The sequence below is a fragment of the Chiloscyllium punctatum genome, chromosome 38 (assembly GCF_047496795.1).
Source record: "Chiloscyllium punctatum isolate Juve2018m chromosome 38, sChiPun1.3, whole genome shotgun sequence".
In the NCBI taxonomy this organism is placed as follows: domain Eukaryota; kingdom Metazoa; phylum Chordata; class Chondrichthyes; order Orectolobiformes; family Hemiscylliidae; genus Chiloscyllium; species Chiloscyllium punctatum.
In genome coordinates, this window is record NC_092776.1 from 12,338,070 (window position 1) to 12,354,735 (window position 16,666).

Consider the following 16,666-nt stretch of genomic DNA (forward strand, 5'->3'; position numbering starts at 1 on the left):
AACAGTAAAAAAAAACAAGACACACTTTGTACAAACTTAACTGATCTAATAATGTATTACTCAGGGCTACATCGTAAATAGGCATTTAAGAATCAAAACCATTGTAGCCATTTCATAAATGTACATATTATAAAGAACTTGTACGGATCTAACATTGGAATTTATATTCTCAAAACAATTCAGTTCAGAGGAGCTAAATATACACACAATATTAGTTATCTAATATTTATAGACATTAGACTCCCACAAGGCCTAAGCACAGGAGTCTGTATTGCATTAGAGTTTGCAGCTCAAGGCAGCCATTGGGAAGTACTGTATCAGCATTTAGATAATCAGATGACACAGCAATAATCAGAAGAACAGATGCCATTTCAGCTTCTTTGGGAGTAGGTTTGGAGAAAGAGAAGCAAGAGGAAATAATTTCTTTCCCTGCTCTAGAATCCACCAATGAACCTTTGGAGTGCCCCAACCTCTTGTTACATTCTTCTCTCCATCTTCCAGGTGAATCTATGCACAGAATCTGGTCTTGAATTGTCACAGTTAAAATATTTTTCAATGATTTTATTATAATTGCACCTCATTTGTTTATAAAATCTGGGAGATGGCATGGTAGCAGACATGTCACTGGGCTCGTACTCCAGACTACCAGGCTAATGAGCTGGGGACAAGGGTTCTTACACCATGGCAACTGGTGGAATTTAAATTTGATTAATAAATCTGAAATTTAAAAGGTGTTTCAATAACAGTGACTGTGAAAGTACCACCAACTGTTGTAAAACTCCACATGGTTCACTAATGGGGGTCCTGCCTGAGTAGCCAAGGTGAAGGGAAGCTCATTAAGACCTTACAGGCCAGGCACTCTATCGCCATGGCCATGTTATCTCATGGAAGAGATGGGGAACACAGTAAGTGGTACAGGCCAATTCAAGTATTTTGTAGATAATAGCACTTGCTAATAATCTATATTGCCAAATTTATTACCCCACCATGAACAAGGTGACTAAAAAAGATAACTAAGATTTTAATGGAGGTGTTTATTTAGTGCCTTACCACACCAATAGGGTCTTCATTTCTACCTACACGTCTGATACATATCTACAGCTGGGCAGTAAGGAGACCAGGGCTGAGGACTAGCCCCCTCTATGGATATCAAAGCCACAATTTACCATGCAGCTCAAAAACAAAAGAAAACAAATCCCGCTTACTTTAACCTGGGTTTATAGTTCTGTTTCACTCTGCAAATGGCTGCACTGATAGGAGGCAGGGGGAGGGATGATCAGGAATGAGATCTGAAGTTACAAGTTCCTACCACTGAGTAACGATGATTTGCTGCTACTCAAGAGAAATGGTTTTCAATAACGCAATGACAGAAATCATAGCAAAACTCAGGGCCACCATTTTGCAGTCTGAAAGACGACAATATAGACTAACATCCTTTTGAAGGTATAGTTGTGCTACAAAGACAGATGCCAGGTATCAGGTTTCTCAAAAGGGACTGAGATCCCGATTTATGCCCACCACTTCTTCCCCCATATTTCAGGAGGGTTAACAGAAATCACTGTAGGAGCCAATGTATGCATGTTTCTATTGTAAGCAACACACACTAGTGCTCCAGCCAATTTTTCTTGGACAAGGGAACAGTGATACTGCTGTTGCACCTTCACTTCTTTTGCAGCTTTGCTTCCAAGTCCTCCCAACATCCCACCACTACCAAGCAAGCACCAGGAATCAAGTTGGCCTTTTAATGTCCAAATTCCACGCTGGACAGATGGTGGGGTTTGGGAGTGGGAGTTGGGGGAAGAGGCATGGAGAAGTTAAAGTTTGAATAAATGTTCCACTGCAATTCAAAAATGCCTCTCCTATGCATCAATTTTAATACTGAGACAGCAAAAGACTGAAAATGCTAGAAATATGAGGAGGGTGGAGTGGGGAAAACAGAAAATACTATGCAGGTCTAGCAGTCTCTGGAGAGGAAAGAAAAGCAGGAATTTATTTTAGTTGATTCATGAACTGTTGTGACTGGGGCAACATAATTTGCATATGCCTAGTGGTCTTTGAGAAGATGGTGGTGAGCTGCCTTCTTTTAAACTGTAGTCCATCTCGTGTAGCCACATCCACAATGCCATGAGGGAAGGAGTCCAAGATTTTAATCCAGTGACACTGATGGAATGATGATATATTTTTAATCAGGTTAGTGAATAGCTTGGAAGGAAATTTGCAGTTAGTGACGTTCCCATATATATACTGCACTTATCCATCAAGCTGAAAGTGGAAAGCAGTATACAAGGACCCTTAGTGACTTGCTGCAATATTTTGCAGATGTTATACACTGCAGCTATGAGCATCTCTGGTGGAGGAAATTAATATTTGTAGGTGTGGTGCTAATTCAGGAGGACACTTACTTCTGGATGGTGTCAAGCTTCAGTGTTTTTAATGCTGCAGTCATCCAGGCAAGTATAGAGTATTCCAGACATTGGGAAGTCCAGAGGCAAATTAGTAACTGTGAAATTCCGAGCCTCTGATTTGCCCGTGCATTTATGTGACTAGAGCATTTCGGTTTCTGGTCAGTGGTAACACCCAGATGTTAAGAGTGGAGGAATTCAGCAATGGCAGTGGTATTAAACATCAAGAACAATGGTTTCTTTTTGTTGGAGGTGGTCATTTCCTGGCACTTGAGGTGCAAATGTTACCACTTGTCAGGTCTTTCAGTATTTGAATATCTAACTCAATGCAAATGGTGCTGCACATTAAGTTGGGCCTGGGACACTACCCAGAGGAATATCTGCAGTGGCATCCTAGACCAGAAGTGACTGACCTCCAACAACCGCAACTGTCTTCCTTTTTAGGTAGGCATTGCTGCAACCAGTTGAGTTTTTCCCAATTCCCACAGACTCCAGTTTTGCTTGGGGTCCTGGATGCTACACTAAGTCAGGTACTGCCTTGCGTTTCTGAACACTCCCAATTCTAATGGAACAGTTTAAAAAAATAAGTTCCCCATCAAAAGTCCTTTTTATTTCTTTATTTAGCCAATTGCCATCTCTTGTAGGTTTGCCCCAGCATCCCTGACCCTTTAATTCTCCTCTTGATCCTGAATCCCTTTTGTTTCCTTCTCCATGATCTCTGCCCAGCTTCAAAACTCTGAAGTTGAGTATGCACAGTACTGAGAGTCAACCTTTCTCCAAATCCACCAGATCGGAGTATTTTCACAATTTTCTGTATACCCAGAGAATGTCTATCTGGAATTTTACATTTCTGAATCAAAAGATGAAATCCTCAGACAAGATAATTTCAATATAGTATTTATATTTTTCACCTCAAATGCATGTAAAGAAAGATGTTTATAGATTCCCTCATTAAGTTGTCAGCTAAAGAAATAGGTTTAACTCTGTATGGTTTTAAAAATGGAAGTTAATGTTGGCGATTAAAAGACCTTATTGTTGTGACAGTTGTAATCAACAGGCCATCAATTCCCAGTTCCCTGAAGTTGGATACACAGTAGGGACACGTGGAAAGAGAAGCAGTTGTTAGGTGCTTCAACCATAAACCAGTCTTTGAGTGAGCAAGGATGGAACTATTAATCGCCCTTCAACAGAGGCAGATCCACCAAGTCAGGTTCCATCCACATCCCAAGTCTACACAGGCATAGCCTCTTAGTTCTACCTTCGAAGTGATCTGGAGGCCAAACCACCGACATGCCTTACCATCATCACAGCTGTGATCAGCAGACAATGAACTGATGGCTATGAAGTGAGTCACAAATCTTGCATGTACAATTTGAGCTCACAGTATACAGTATTCCTGCTCACACAACCACATAGTCAATGCTGTTCTTGGTGAATTGCAGGGCATGTCCAGAAATGAAAACACAAAGCTGATTTGTTGGCATATGAAAAGAGGGAAAGACGACTTAATTTTTCTCATTTTACGTCCTTCATCCAAATTGGAAAATAAGTATTGTGGATTGAGTAAAGTCAAAGAGGAAGTACAATAACAAAAGGTGAAAGCATGACCAGCTTCTTTGGACAGTCAGCACAAGCAAAATCTTGACTTCAGCCCATAATCCTCCAATCCCTGCCATGTCTTGAGATGGAAAAACCCATAAAGCTTGCAAATGACTCACACTGGCACAGTTTTGTACATTTTAAAATGGAGATCTGATATGACCAGTACATTCATTTGTAAGTATTTGTTTTTTTACCCCTCTTTGGGTTTGGTCTTGTATGCAAAGTACATTCAAGCTACAGCACAAGGGTCACTTGTAGCAGTTCTTGTCCATGAAGCACAGGAAACTTCATGTTCATTTGTGCTTTAATTCATCACTTGTTGCATTTCCACAGTGGAACTAGAAGGGCACATTTTTAGAAAGAGCTGTTCTTGGAGCCTGCAATTCACCCAGTAAAGGTAACAAGTTCACATCTACAGCCTTAAAATATATAATCCAAATTAAAATGGGAACATTAGTTAAAATATTTGCACATTTGTTCATGAGATTCCATAGTTAAAGAGGACCAGACAAAAGGCTGATTTCTCATTAACAGGCCTTTGTATGTTCCAGTTTTAACATATATCCAAAATGTTAACTTTTTCCTTCTCTGTACAGAGGGTGACATCCTTACACGTTTCCAGCAGCTGTATTAAACTTCAATTTTGCCGAAACCATACTGCGGTCTAATATTTTTTTTAAAAAATGGAAGCACAGTTACATTGAGACTTGAATTGGTATAATTTTACATAAACACACAAGAGCAAGTTTTTGGTGCTTAGCTGGGCCCTAATAGACCTACAGCATAAAACAAAAGGTGATCAACCACTGCACGATTAAAGCCAGTGTAAAACATTCTCAGTACACTTTCTATATAAAGCCTCAATACTGCTACTATATAGCAACCTTTAAAAAAAAGGTCCTCACTGTAAAGTCCCTAGGTTCAAAGGGCCACAGTGAAATATTCAATCAATCAAGAAGACTTTTTTGGGGGTGTAGTAAGAACTGGGAAAAGGTGGCAGAGAAGTTAGACAGACAGAGACAGTGACAGTGACAGAGGGGCAGACAGAGACAGAGGAAGAGAGAGAAGAGACAGAATGACAGACAGTGACAGAGGGGCAGACAGAGGGAGAGAGGAGACAGAAACAGACAGAATGACAGAGACAGTGACAGAGGAGCAAACAGAGGGAGGCAGACGAGAGAGAGATAGATAGATGAACAACTTTCATTTACAGTCAAATATCCATTGGCCAACCAAAGGCAGATTATCAAGGCAGCCGGATACCATTAAAAATGGCTCCTGTTTTTGGCCTCAAGCTACATTTGACTGACCAATGGATAATGGCCAAGGTAGACCACCACACACATTCAAGTACACTCCCGATGCCGATCATGTTCCAGAGCCCTTCTGTTTTTTCTTACATAAGATACATAGTCAAGTGTCTTGCATATTTTTATATATATATATAATTTTTTGCCTGGTGGTTCAGTAAATTGCTGCTACCTCATTGACTATAACCTGGACCACAAAGTCTTTCTGGATTTTTGTCTCCTGCAGTCGCATTTTATCAGTGAGTAGCCTCCCCGAGAAGAACCAGCGCTGCCTGGAGGGTTCGATACCTTCCTCTGTGTGCAGCTGCCTCTTCAGCTGCCCGATGGTGTCTGCCATGCTGGCGTTCAGTTTGACATCCTTCCCTGTCGACAAGCGCACCTTGAGCTGGAACTCTCGCTTGGCATTCGCCGGAGGATCGGGTATGTCAGCCGTTTCCTCATCACACTTTTCAGTGATGAGGTTCAGAGGCGGCGCCAGGCAGTAAACAGGAAGCTGGTAACGGTTGCCAAGCTCATCGTAACATTCCGTTAACGAACCTGGAGAGGGTAGTGGAAAAAAATTTCAGTGAGAAATCAATCGCTCTCGATCAGTTCCTCCTTTCAAGAGGAAACGTACCAGACTAGACAGACAGACGGTCAGGCATTAATACTTCAACCTATCAGTTCATTATTACTTTTTATATGGATATATTATAAATACCTGCAGTGCTGCTATCATTAACTACTTTTAAAAATATCAGTTCTGCTTGTCAATCACGAGCAGAATGGCTAATCAGATATATTTTGCAACTAGTTCCTGGGTTTGGAGTAAATGTTTAAAAATTTCAAGCTTCAGGTTACTGGTATCTCCTCCCAGCTTTGACACGATTCTTCTCTTACTCCTCAGTTCCACAGCTATAAATCCTTCTGGCAACTGACCTGCCTGACAATTATTCACCTGAGTGTTGGTGATTATGGCTGGCTATTCATCCAAAAGGGGCACCAGGACTGAGCTTGTTGCCGTACTCACCACTCTGTTTCCAGACAAGTGGGGAGTGTTGTTAGCTGTGGTGTCTTCATGAACCAGAGATGGTTTTGCTTCTAATCCATAAGCTATTTTTCTCTAAGACTGAAAAAGGCACCTCAGAGCTTACAATTCACAAACATGTTGTATGTTTCTAGGAAGAAATCTAACCCCCAAGAAAAGCTAGGTGAGCTCAAAGGTGATTTAGGGGCATTAGGTTAAAATTGGAGCAAGTATGGCTTCTCTCTATTAAAGTCACCTATTTCCACCTACTTAATGAGTTGGCTCAGTACTGCTAGAGTTGCTTTAATTTGTATCTTACTTTTTTTCCCCCACCATTCTTAAAACTTTTCAAAATGGCACTGGCCTGTGGTGGCAGTTGAAAAGTTTGTCTTTTACTATTTTTCTCACTGTAAAAACATGTAACAATAAAATCAGTCATTCATCTATTTAGGTGTGATTGTTCAAGATTTTTGACTGATGAAGGAGTTCTGGGTTGTCGGCAGACAGAAAATTGGAGTGTACACCAAAATCAGATCAGCCATGATCTTATTCAATGGCAGCACAAGCTCAAATTTGAATGTGCTATCACTGTTCTTATGTTCTACGTCCAATGTTCGTGTGAGATTACGTAGACATGGACCAAACTTCCACATATGTTCATGACATGCAGCTCCTTGAATGTGAACCATCATTCTCCTTTTTATTCCCTTCACAGCCTTGCATTTTCCTCTATCTGGAACTTTATTTACCCTCGACAGCCCAAAAAAGAATTGTGAAATTGTTTTGACCAATCCCTCCCCATGTTTCACTGTTCACAACTATATATGTAGCTATTTAGCCCACCCTTTAGGGCTGAGCAAGAGAATTCCATTGGCCTAAATTCATCTCTACTTATAAGACTGTCTTTAAACTCTCCACAATTCTGAAAAATAGGATTTACATGCATTTGGAGAGGCAGGACTGATCAGGAATAATCAGCATGGTTTTGTGAGAGGGAAACATTGCCTCTCAAACTTGATTGAGTTTTTTGAGGAAGTAACCAAAAAGATTGATGAGGGCAGCACGATACTTGTTGTTTATGAAGACTTCAGTAAAGCCTTAGACAAGGTTCCACATGGTAGACTAATTGGTAAAGTTAGATCACATGGGATTCAGGGTGAGCTTTCCAACTGGATCCAAAATTTGCTCGATAGTAGAGACTGAGTGGAGGAGGTAAGTTGTTTTTCAGACTGGAGGCCAGTGACCAGCAGTGTTCCAAAAGCATCGGTACTGGATCCACTTTTGTCTGTCATTGATATAAACAATTTCAATGAGAATACAGGAGGCATGGTTAGTAATTTTGTAGATGACACTAACACTGGCGGTATAGTGAAGAGGGATACCTAAGATTACAAAGAGATCTTGATCCATTGGGTCAATGGGCTGAGGAGTGACAGATGGAATTTAACTTTGGTAAATGTGAAGTAATGCATTTTGGTAAAACAAACAAGGGCAGGACTCACACAATTAATGGTAGGGCCCTGGGGAGTTTTGCATAACAGAGACCTAGGTGGTTCAAGTACCTAATTCTTTGAAATTTGCATCACATGTAGACAGGGTGGTTAAGGCGGTGTTCAGCATGTTTGCTTTCATTGACTGACCATTCAAGGAAAGAAATTTATGTTAGTGATGCAGGTTGATCAGTAATACAACAGGAAGAACTTACAATGTATAGACAAAAATCATTAAAGCCTGCTGTAACAGTATGCAGAGTAAAAATCTGATGAAGCCAGCACAACGATCTCTTACTAAAATTAGCATCCTGATGTAGCAAGACTCATCAGCCGCAAAAATCCACAGGGAGCCGAATCAGAACTACATTCCACTTTACATATAAAGCAAAGGTTGCAAATGCTTGTGGTGACAAGGTGAACGATGAACAGGAAAACAGAAGCAAACTTATAAACTCGACTCAGTTGGTGGTCCACTTGCTTCAATTAGGTGGTCATGGGTTCAAATGGGACACTGGAAGTGGAGTGCATAACTTAAGACAGGCAATATAATGCAGTTGGACATTCTATCATCTTTCAGATGAAGAACTTAAGGAACAGCTTCATCTAGTTGCATTTTAAAAAATCCCATGGAACCACTCTAAAGTAGTGGGGAAATTTGTCTGCAGCTGTGGCCAACATTTGTCCCTCAATGGTACAGTCAGTCATACACCATGCCAACCAGGTTTCCGAAACTGAACTAGTCCATTCTGCCGGTGTTTGGCCCATATCCCTCAAAATGCTTTCAATCCAGGTATGTGTTGTTATGAAGGTGTAGAGGTGCTCTGTACCTTTAAGAGAGAGGGGAGGCTAGTAAGCACTGACCAAAAGCACAAAGTGCCCTGAAGATAAAAATGTAACACTTGGTTGAAACAAGTAGTGAGTGGAAACAAATGGTGTTGTACTGCCATGGAACAAAAACAAATTCAAGTTTGACCAGTTTAAATTATGCCCCACACAGCAAAATCCAATCGAATTTGAATTTTATTGTTTGGGTTGACATCAAACCAACGAAATGATCCAAGGCTTTGGGGTAAAAAAACTGGACATGTTGAACAGTTAGGGAAGAACTGTCAAGCACAACAAGTATAGACTGCTAGATGAATAGATCTCTGAAAGGTACCTGTTCATATCAAAGACCTGTGAAGCAGAATATTGAAGAAAAGACGACAGAAGAAAATCTGCAGAGAAGGATACAAAGAAGATTCGACAGCTGGCTGGTTTTGAAAGCTGAAAAATTTTTTGCAAATCTTAATTTAAAAAAAAATTGGACCAGTAATGTAGAATGATAGGTAAAAGACAGGTTTAAGAGAAAGGAGTTGTAAATAGCTGTTGTTTTAATGATCTCTGTTGGATGTAAATAATAAAATTGTTATTTTTTAACTTTAAATAGTGACCTCTGGGATAGTTATTAACTCGAGGTGAGCTTCCCTGTGTTGGGTTTAAATTAGCAGAGGGGTTTACCCCCATTTGTCTTAACAGTGTCCAAATGCTTTTTAAATGTTGTAATTGCACCCATCTCCAAGTCTTCCTCTGGCAGCTCATTTCATAAATGCACCACCCTCTGAATCCTATGTCCTCTAGTTTTGGACTCCTCTACCCTAGGGAAAAGACCATGACTATTCACCATATATATGCCCCTAATCATTTCATAAGTTTTTATAAAATTCAGACTCCTATGCCCCAGGGGAAATAGCCACAGTCTATGATGCCTCTCACTAAAGCTCAAACCCTCCAATCCTAGCAACATCCTTGTAAATCTTTTCTGAATCCTTTCAAATTTAACACATTTTCTTATAACAGGGAGACCAGAATTGAATACAGTATTCCAAAAGTGACATTATCCTGTATAGTCACAACATAACATCCTAACTCCTAGACTCAAATGCTCTAACCAATGAAGGCCAAATGCCTTCTTCATTAGCCTGTGTCTCCATTTCCAAGGAAGTATGCACTGTACCCTTTGGCCCCTTTATTTGGCAATACTCCCCAGGGCCCTACCATTAACTGTGCAAGTCCTGCCCTGGTTTGCCTTACCAAAATGCAACACCTCATATTTATCCAAATTAAACTCCTCCTGCCACTCCTTGACCCATTGGCCCATCTGATCAAGGTCTCATTCTAACCTTAAGATAAACTTCTTGACTATCCACTACACCAAATTTTGTTGTAATCTGCAAACTTACTAACCACATTTCTGATGTTCACGTACACATTACTTCATAGTTACAAGCTACTTCATAGATTTCCCTTTGGGCAGACTTAGTAATTACCCTCAAAGACAAAGGAACTGATACTGAAGTGACTTTTCATTCCCTAAAAACTTCTGATACCATCTTGGTCAAGTGAATCAGAGTCATTGACTACTATTGTGCAGGAAAATACAGCAACCATAAAAGGCCTATTAAGCTGCGAGCAGGGAAACACTTTAGCCCACTAATAATAGTTACTTTAAAATTAATGCTTGGGCTGTGGGTGTCACTGGCGGAGCCAGGATGTATTTTGTATTGAGTTGCCCAGGTGGGTTTAGCTGAATATTTGTCAGGCTATGTCAGAAGACAGTTAAGGAACCCAACCAAGTCACACCTTGACCAGCCTGGGTAAGGATGGCACGGTTGTTTCACTGAAACAAGTTTATGAATCAGCTGAGTTTTATGACAATTATTTGGCTGAGCAATGGTTCACATTAAATCGTAATTCATTTGCTGGTCATGGGACTGTGCTGGCATAAAACGTAGTACTGGATTAGTGGTGCTGGAAGAGCACAGCAGTTCAGGCAGCATCCAACGAGCAGCGAAATCAACGTTTTGGGCAAAAGCCCTTCATCAGGAATAAAGGCAGTGAGCCTGAAGCATGGAGAGATAAGCTAGAGGAGGGTGGGGGTGGGGAGAGAGTAGCATAGAGTACAATGGGTGAGTGGGGGAGGAGATGAAGGTGATAGGTCAGGGAGGAGAGGGTGGAGTGAACGTAGTGGTCATGGGAAGCAATTCAAATCAGGAATACATAGGGACAAGAAATTAAGATGCTTAGACAGGCGGCACGGTGGCACAGTGGTTAGCACTGCTGCCTCACAGGGCCAGAGACCCGGGTTCAATTCCCACCTTGGGCGACTGACTGTGTGGAGTTTGCATATTCTCCCCGTGTCTGCGTGGGTTTCCTCCGGTGCTCCGGTTTTCCATAGTCCAAAGATGTGCAGGTCAGGTGAATTGGCCATGCTAAACTGCCCGTAGTGTTAGGTGCTGGGGTAAATGTAGGGGTATGGGTGGGTTTCACTTCGGCGGGGCAGTGTGGACTTGTTGGGCCGAAGGGCCTGTTTCCATACTGTAAGTAATCTAATCTTAGATCTGAGCAGAGATTCCATTATGGAGGATTGGTGGGTGCAATGTTGGAGTTGGAAGGAAGAAGTTGCAGACAGGAATGAGGCCACGGAAAGATTCAAAAACAAGGATAAGCGTTATCTAAAATTTGAGACATTGTTCAACCAGGAGAGACAATTAGTACAGTAGCGCCTCGATTTACGAACTTAATCCGTTCCGGGACCCGGTTCACGAACCGAAAAGTTCGCGAACTGAATCAATTTTTCCCATTGCTTGGATAGCGCAAGAGTGCTTGAATGGCTGTTGACAGCGCACGTGCCAAAGACGAACTGAATGAGATCACGTGGGGCCTAAGAGCTTTTGCGTTCAACAAGCCTGTAGCAAAGCAGAACAATGAAACCACGTGGTCACACACGGGCTTTTTGCGTTTCGTACCTTCGTTCGTATCTTGAATTTCATACATACATTGAAGCAAAATTTTACATACAATCCTGTTCGTGAACGGGGTCGTTCGTATGTCGAGGCGCTACTGTACATCCAGAAATGAAGAATGAATGGGACACAATGCAAGCTAAGATACAGACAGAGCTTTGGAAGATCAAGTTTACAGAGAATGGAAGATAAGGCTGGTCAGGAGTTGTCAAGTCAGCCAAATTTAGTGACCAAAGATATGAAAACAAATATCAGTAGATAACTTGAGGGAGGGAAGACAGAGTAACATTATTAACGAGAAGCAGATAGAATTAGCGATGGGTTGGATGCAGTTACAATTTACCCCAGAGTCAAATGTGATACCCAAGATTATGTACAGGATGATTCAGTAACAAGGCAGTAACAATTGCTAGGGAAAAAGATGAACTTCGTAACTAAAAAGTGGGGGGCATGGACTGAAGGCTGGTATTGACATACAGTCAGGGAAAGTTGCTATTTATTTAATACTGGATGTTAGGCAAGTTAGTGTCAAATAGGTGTTGGGGGTGAGGGGACTCTGCTGAGGGGCACAGGCGAGAGGGGGTGATATTGCTGGGAAATGTTAACATAGGTATGAAACTAATGTGGTTATTATACTGATTAGTAAGGTTCGATCACATGGGATCCAGGGAGAGCTTGCCAACTGGATACAAAATTGGCTTGGTGGTAGGAGACAAAAGGTAGTGGTACAGGGGTTGTTGCTCAGATTGGAGACTTGTGACCAGCAGTGTGCTACAAGGATCAGTCCTGGGACCACTGTTGTTTGTCATTTATATAAATTATTTGAATTAAAATATAGGAGGCATGGTTATTAAGTTTGCAGATCACACCAAAATTGGGGTACAACTTGATCTTGATCAACTGGGTCAGTGGGCCAAGGAATGGCAGATGGCGTTTAATTTAGATAAATATGATGTGTTGCATTTTGGTAAGGAAACCAGGACAGGATTTACACAGTTAATGACAGGGCTGTAGAGAGTGTTGTCAACAGAGGCACTGAGAGGTACAGGTACACAGTTCCTTTGAAGTGGCTAAGATTAAGGCGGCTTATCTTCATCAATCAGAGCACAGAGCACAGGAGTTGGGACATTGACAGAACATTCAGAGTACCGCATACAATTCTGGTCACCCTGCGAGGGGAAGGATTTATTAAACTGGAAAGATTCAAAAAAAGATGTTTTTCAATTGGAGGGCTTGATTTATAAAGAGAGGCAGAATATGCTGGGACTTTTTCCTTGGAGCGCAGGAGGTTGAGGGGTGACCTTATAAAAGATTTATAAAATCATGAAGGGCATAGATAAAGTGAATAGCCAAGATATTTTCCTTAGCACAGGCGAGTTCAAAACAATTCAGCATAAGTTTAAGGTGAGAAGGGAAAGATTTAAAAGGGTCCTGAGGGGCAACGTTTTTCAAGCAAAGTGTGCTGTGCGTATCTGGAATGAGCTGCCAGGAGAAGTGATAGAGAAAGATGAATACAACTACAATATTTTAAAGACATTTGGACAAGTACATGGATAGGAAAGGTTTGAAGGGATGTGGGCCAATCGCAGGCAAATGGAACTAGTTCATTTGAGCAGACCTGTTCGACATGGATGAATTGAGCTGAAGGATGTGCTGTACGACTCCTGAAAATTCCATGCTGTATGACTCTTATAACTATGATGTTGTTGAAGCGCAGCTTAAAGAAATAGACAAGAGAAAATTATACATCATGAAGGGTCTAGATAGATTAGACATTGTTCCTGTTGACTGAAAGGTTGAGAACCAGAGGACACCGACTCAAGGTCAATGACAAAACAAAAAGAGATTAGATTCCAAATTGCAAGAATTTGGTGGAACAACATTTAATCATTGCTTTCAAGATGGAATTGGAGCAGTACCTGAAAAGGCACACACTGCAGGATTATAAAAGGTTGCAGGAATGGGATCAACTGTAATACAGTTGCAGAGAGTGCAAAATAGTCTTCTTTTATGCTCTAACCAATGACACCAGAGATAAATGGTGCAAGGCTGGGAAGACAAGTAATTGCCAGTAATTCTTCAGCTATGACTGGATAAAAAAAGAATGAAACCACAGTCCTATCCAATTGAACAGAGAAGATGCATTGGATGGAGTATATCAACTGTTAAAAGCTTGAGAAAGGTCAGAAGGAATAGTGAACTAATCCTTCTACATTCTCAGAATATTACAGCCAATTAAATACTTTCAGTACAATGAATCTGTATCCAATAAGCTAATCATAATTTTTTTTAAATTATTACTGATTGAAGCATAAATATTGGCCCAGATCAAAAAACTTTTACCTGTGTTTCTTCATATAGTACCATATAAGGTTTCATAGCTATGTGGGAAGCAAACTAATGTTACATGTTCAACCTCACTTAGCTTACAGTTCAACTTCACATTTCATGTAAAGATAGCACATCCAACAGGGCAGATTGTGGATGGCTAAAACATTTTCTTTTATTTGGCCTCAACCTAAGTAGCATAATACAGAACCAACATTTGAAATATCCAACTGTTCTTGGGGAGCATATTGTGCATCATGAGTCCTATCCAAGCTTTCAGAGAGTCATTGGGATGTACAGTATGGAAACAGATCCTTCGGTTCAACCCGTCCATGCCAACCAGATATCCCAACCCAATCTAGTCCCATCTGCCAGCAACCGGCCCATATCCCTCCAAACCCTTCATATTCATATACCCATCCAAATGTCGCTTAAATATTGCTATTGCAGCAGCGTCTACTACTTCCTCTGGCAGCTCATTCCATACACGTACCACCCTGTGAGTGAAAAAGTTGCCCCTTAGTACAGTTATATTTTTCCCCTCTCACCCTAAACCTATGCCCTCTAGTTCTGGACCACCTGACCCCAGGAAAAGGCTTTGTCTATTTACGCTATCCATGCCCCTCATGATATTGTAAACCTCTATAACAACATCACCCCTCAGCCTCCGATGCTCCAGGGAAAACAGCCCCAGCCTGTTCGGCCTCTCCCTATAGCTCAAATCCTCGAACACTGGCAACATCCTTGTAAATCTTTTCTGAACCCTTTCAAGCTTCACAACATCTTTCCTGATAGGAAGGAGACCAGAATTGCACGCAATATTCCAGTGACCTAACCAATGTCCTGTACAGCCGCAACATGGCCTCCCAACTCCCATACTCAGTACTCTGACCAATAAAGGAAAGCATACCAAACACCTTCTTCACTATCCTTTCTACCTGCGACTCCACTTTCAAGGAGCTATGAACCTGCACTCCAAGGTCTCTTTGTTCAGCAACACTCTTGAGGAGTGTATAAGGCTTGCTAAGATTTTCTTTCCTAAAATGCAGCACCTCACATTTATCTAAAACAAACTCCATCTGCCACTTCTCAGTCCATTGGCCCATCTGGTCAAGATCCTGTTGTAATCAGAGGTAACCCTCTTCGCTGTCCACTACATCTCCAATTTTGGTGTCATCTGCAAACTTACTAACTGTACTTCTTATGCCCGCATCCAAATCATTTATGTAAACTACAAACAGTAGAGGACCCAGCACCGATCCTTGTGGCACTCCACTGGTCAAAGGCCTCCAATCTGAAAAACAACCCTCCACCACCACCCTCTGTCTTCTATTTTTGAGCCAGTTCTGTATCCAAATGGCTAGTTCTCCCTGTACTGAGGTCTAACCTTGCTAATCAGTCTCCCATGGGGAACCTTGTCGAATGCCCTTCAGTAAGTCCAAATAGATCACATCTACCGCTCTGCCCTCATCAATCCTCTGTGTTAAGTCTTCAAAAAACTCCATCAAGTTTGTGAGACATGATTTCCCACGCACAAAACCATGTGACTACCCCTAATCAGGACTTGCCTTTCCAAATACATGTATATCCAGTCCCTCAAGACTCCCTCCAATAACTTGCCCACCACTGAGGTCAGGCTCACCGGTCTATAGTTCCCTGGCTTGTCTTTACTGCTTTTCTTAAACAGTGGCATCACGTTGGCCAACCTCCAGTCTTCCGGCACCTCACCTGTGACTATCGATGATACAAATATTTCAGCAAGAGGCCCAGCAATTACTTCTCTAACTTCCCATGGAGTTCTCAGGTACACCTGATCAGGTCCTGGGGATTTATCCACCTTTACCTGTTTCAAGACATCCAGCACTTCCTCCTCTGTAATCTGGACATTTTGCAAGATGTCACCACCTATTTCCTTACAGTCTATATCTTCCATATCCTTTTCCACAGTAAATACTGATGCAAAATATTCATTTAGTACCTCCCCCATTTTCTGTGGCTCCACACAAAGGCCGCCTTGCTGATCTTTGAGGGGCTCTATCCTCTCCCTTGTTACCCTTTTGTCCTTAATGTGTTTCTAAAAACTCTTTGGATTCTCCTTAATTCTATTTGCAAAAGCTATCTCATGTCCCCTTTTTGCCCTCCTGATTTCCCTCTTTAGTATACTCCTACTACCTTTATACTCTTTCAAGGATTCACTCAATCTATCCTGTCTATACCTGACATATGCTTCCTTCTTTTTCTTAACCAAACAAAAACAATGCAAGTTAAAGATCACAAGACTTTGGTGCTATGATTTCATTTCCAAAGTCACCACCTTATCCCACACTTCCGCCCCCACCCCTGTCCCAAAAAAAGCTATTAAGATTCAAAATACAATCCAAATTTAGGAAAATCTCTAAAATGTTACAGCTGAGTGTTTCTTTCATATGCAGAAATAAGAAAAGCTTACATATTAGAGTTTTAGTGAAATTGGTGACAAGTTGTCCAAAGGTATTTGATAAGGAACCCCACATCAGGCTACATAAAGGCAAGATCTCATGGGGTAGTATATTAGTTTGTATAGAGGACCAATTAACTAATAGAAGTTAGAGTTGAGATAAAGAGGGCATTTTCTGAATGGCAAGCTGCAACTAGTGGAGTGTTACAGGGACCAATATTTGGGCCACATTATTTATAATAAAAATTAATGACTTGAAATGAGTAAAGTGAATGCATTGTTGTCAAGTTTCAGATTACAAAA

At 41.2% G+C, this 16,666-nt stretch overlaps 1 protein-coding gene across 1 annotated transcript in view; it reads right to left on the minus strand.

Moving 5' to 3' along the window:
• Positions 1-36: 36 nt before the first annotated feature.
• The window catches only part of ubtd1b (ubiquitin domain containing 1b), a 100,622-nt gene continuing 83,992 nt past the window's right edge, over positions 37-16,666 (minus strand). Inside the window, exon 3 of the mRNA XM_072557173.1 lies at positions 37-5,851. Coding sequence (XP_072413274.1) covers positions 5,469-5,851 — 383 coding nt within the window. The 3' untranslated portion in view covers positions 37-5,468. The remainder of the gene's footprint in view (positions 5,852-16,666) is intronic.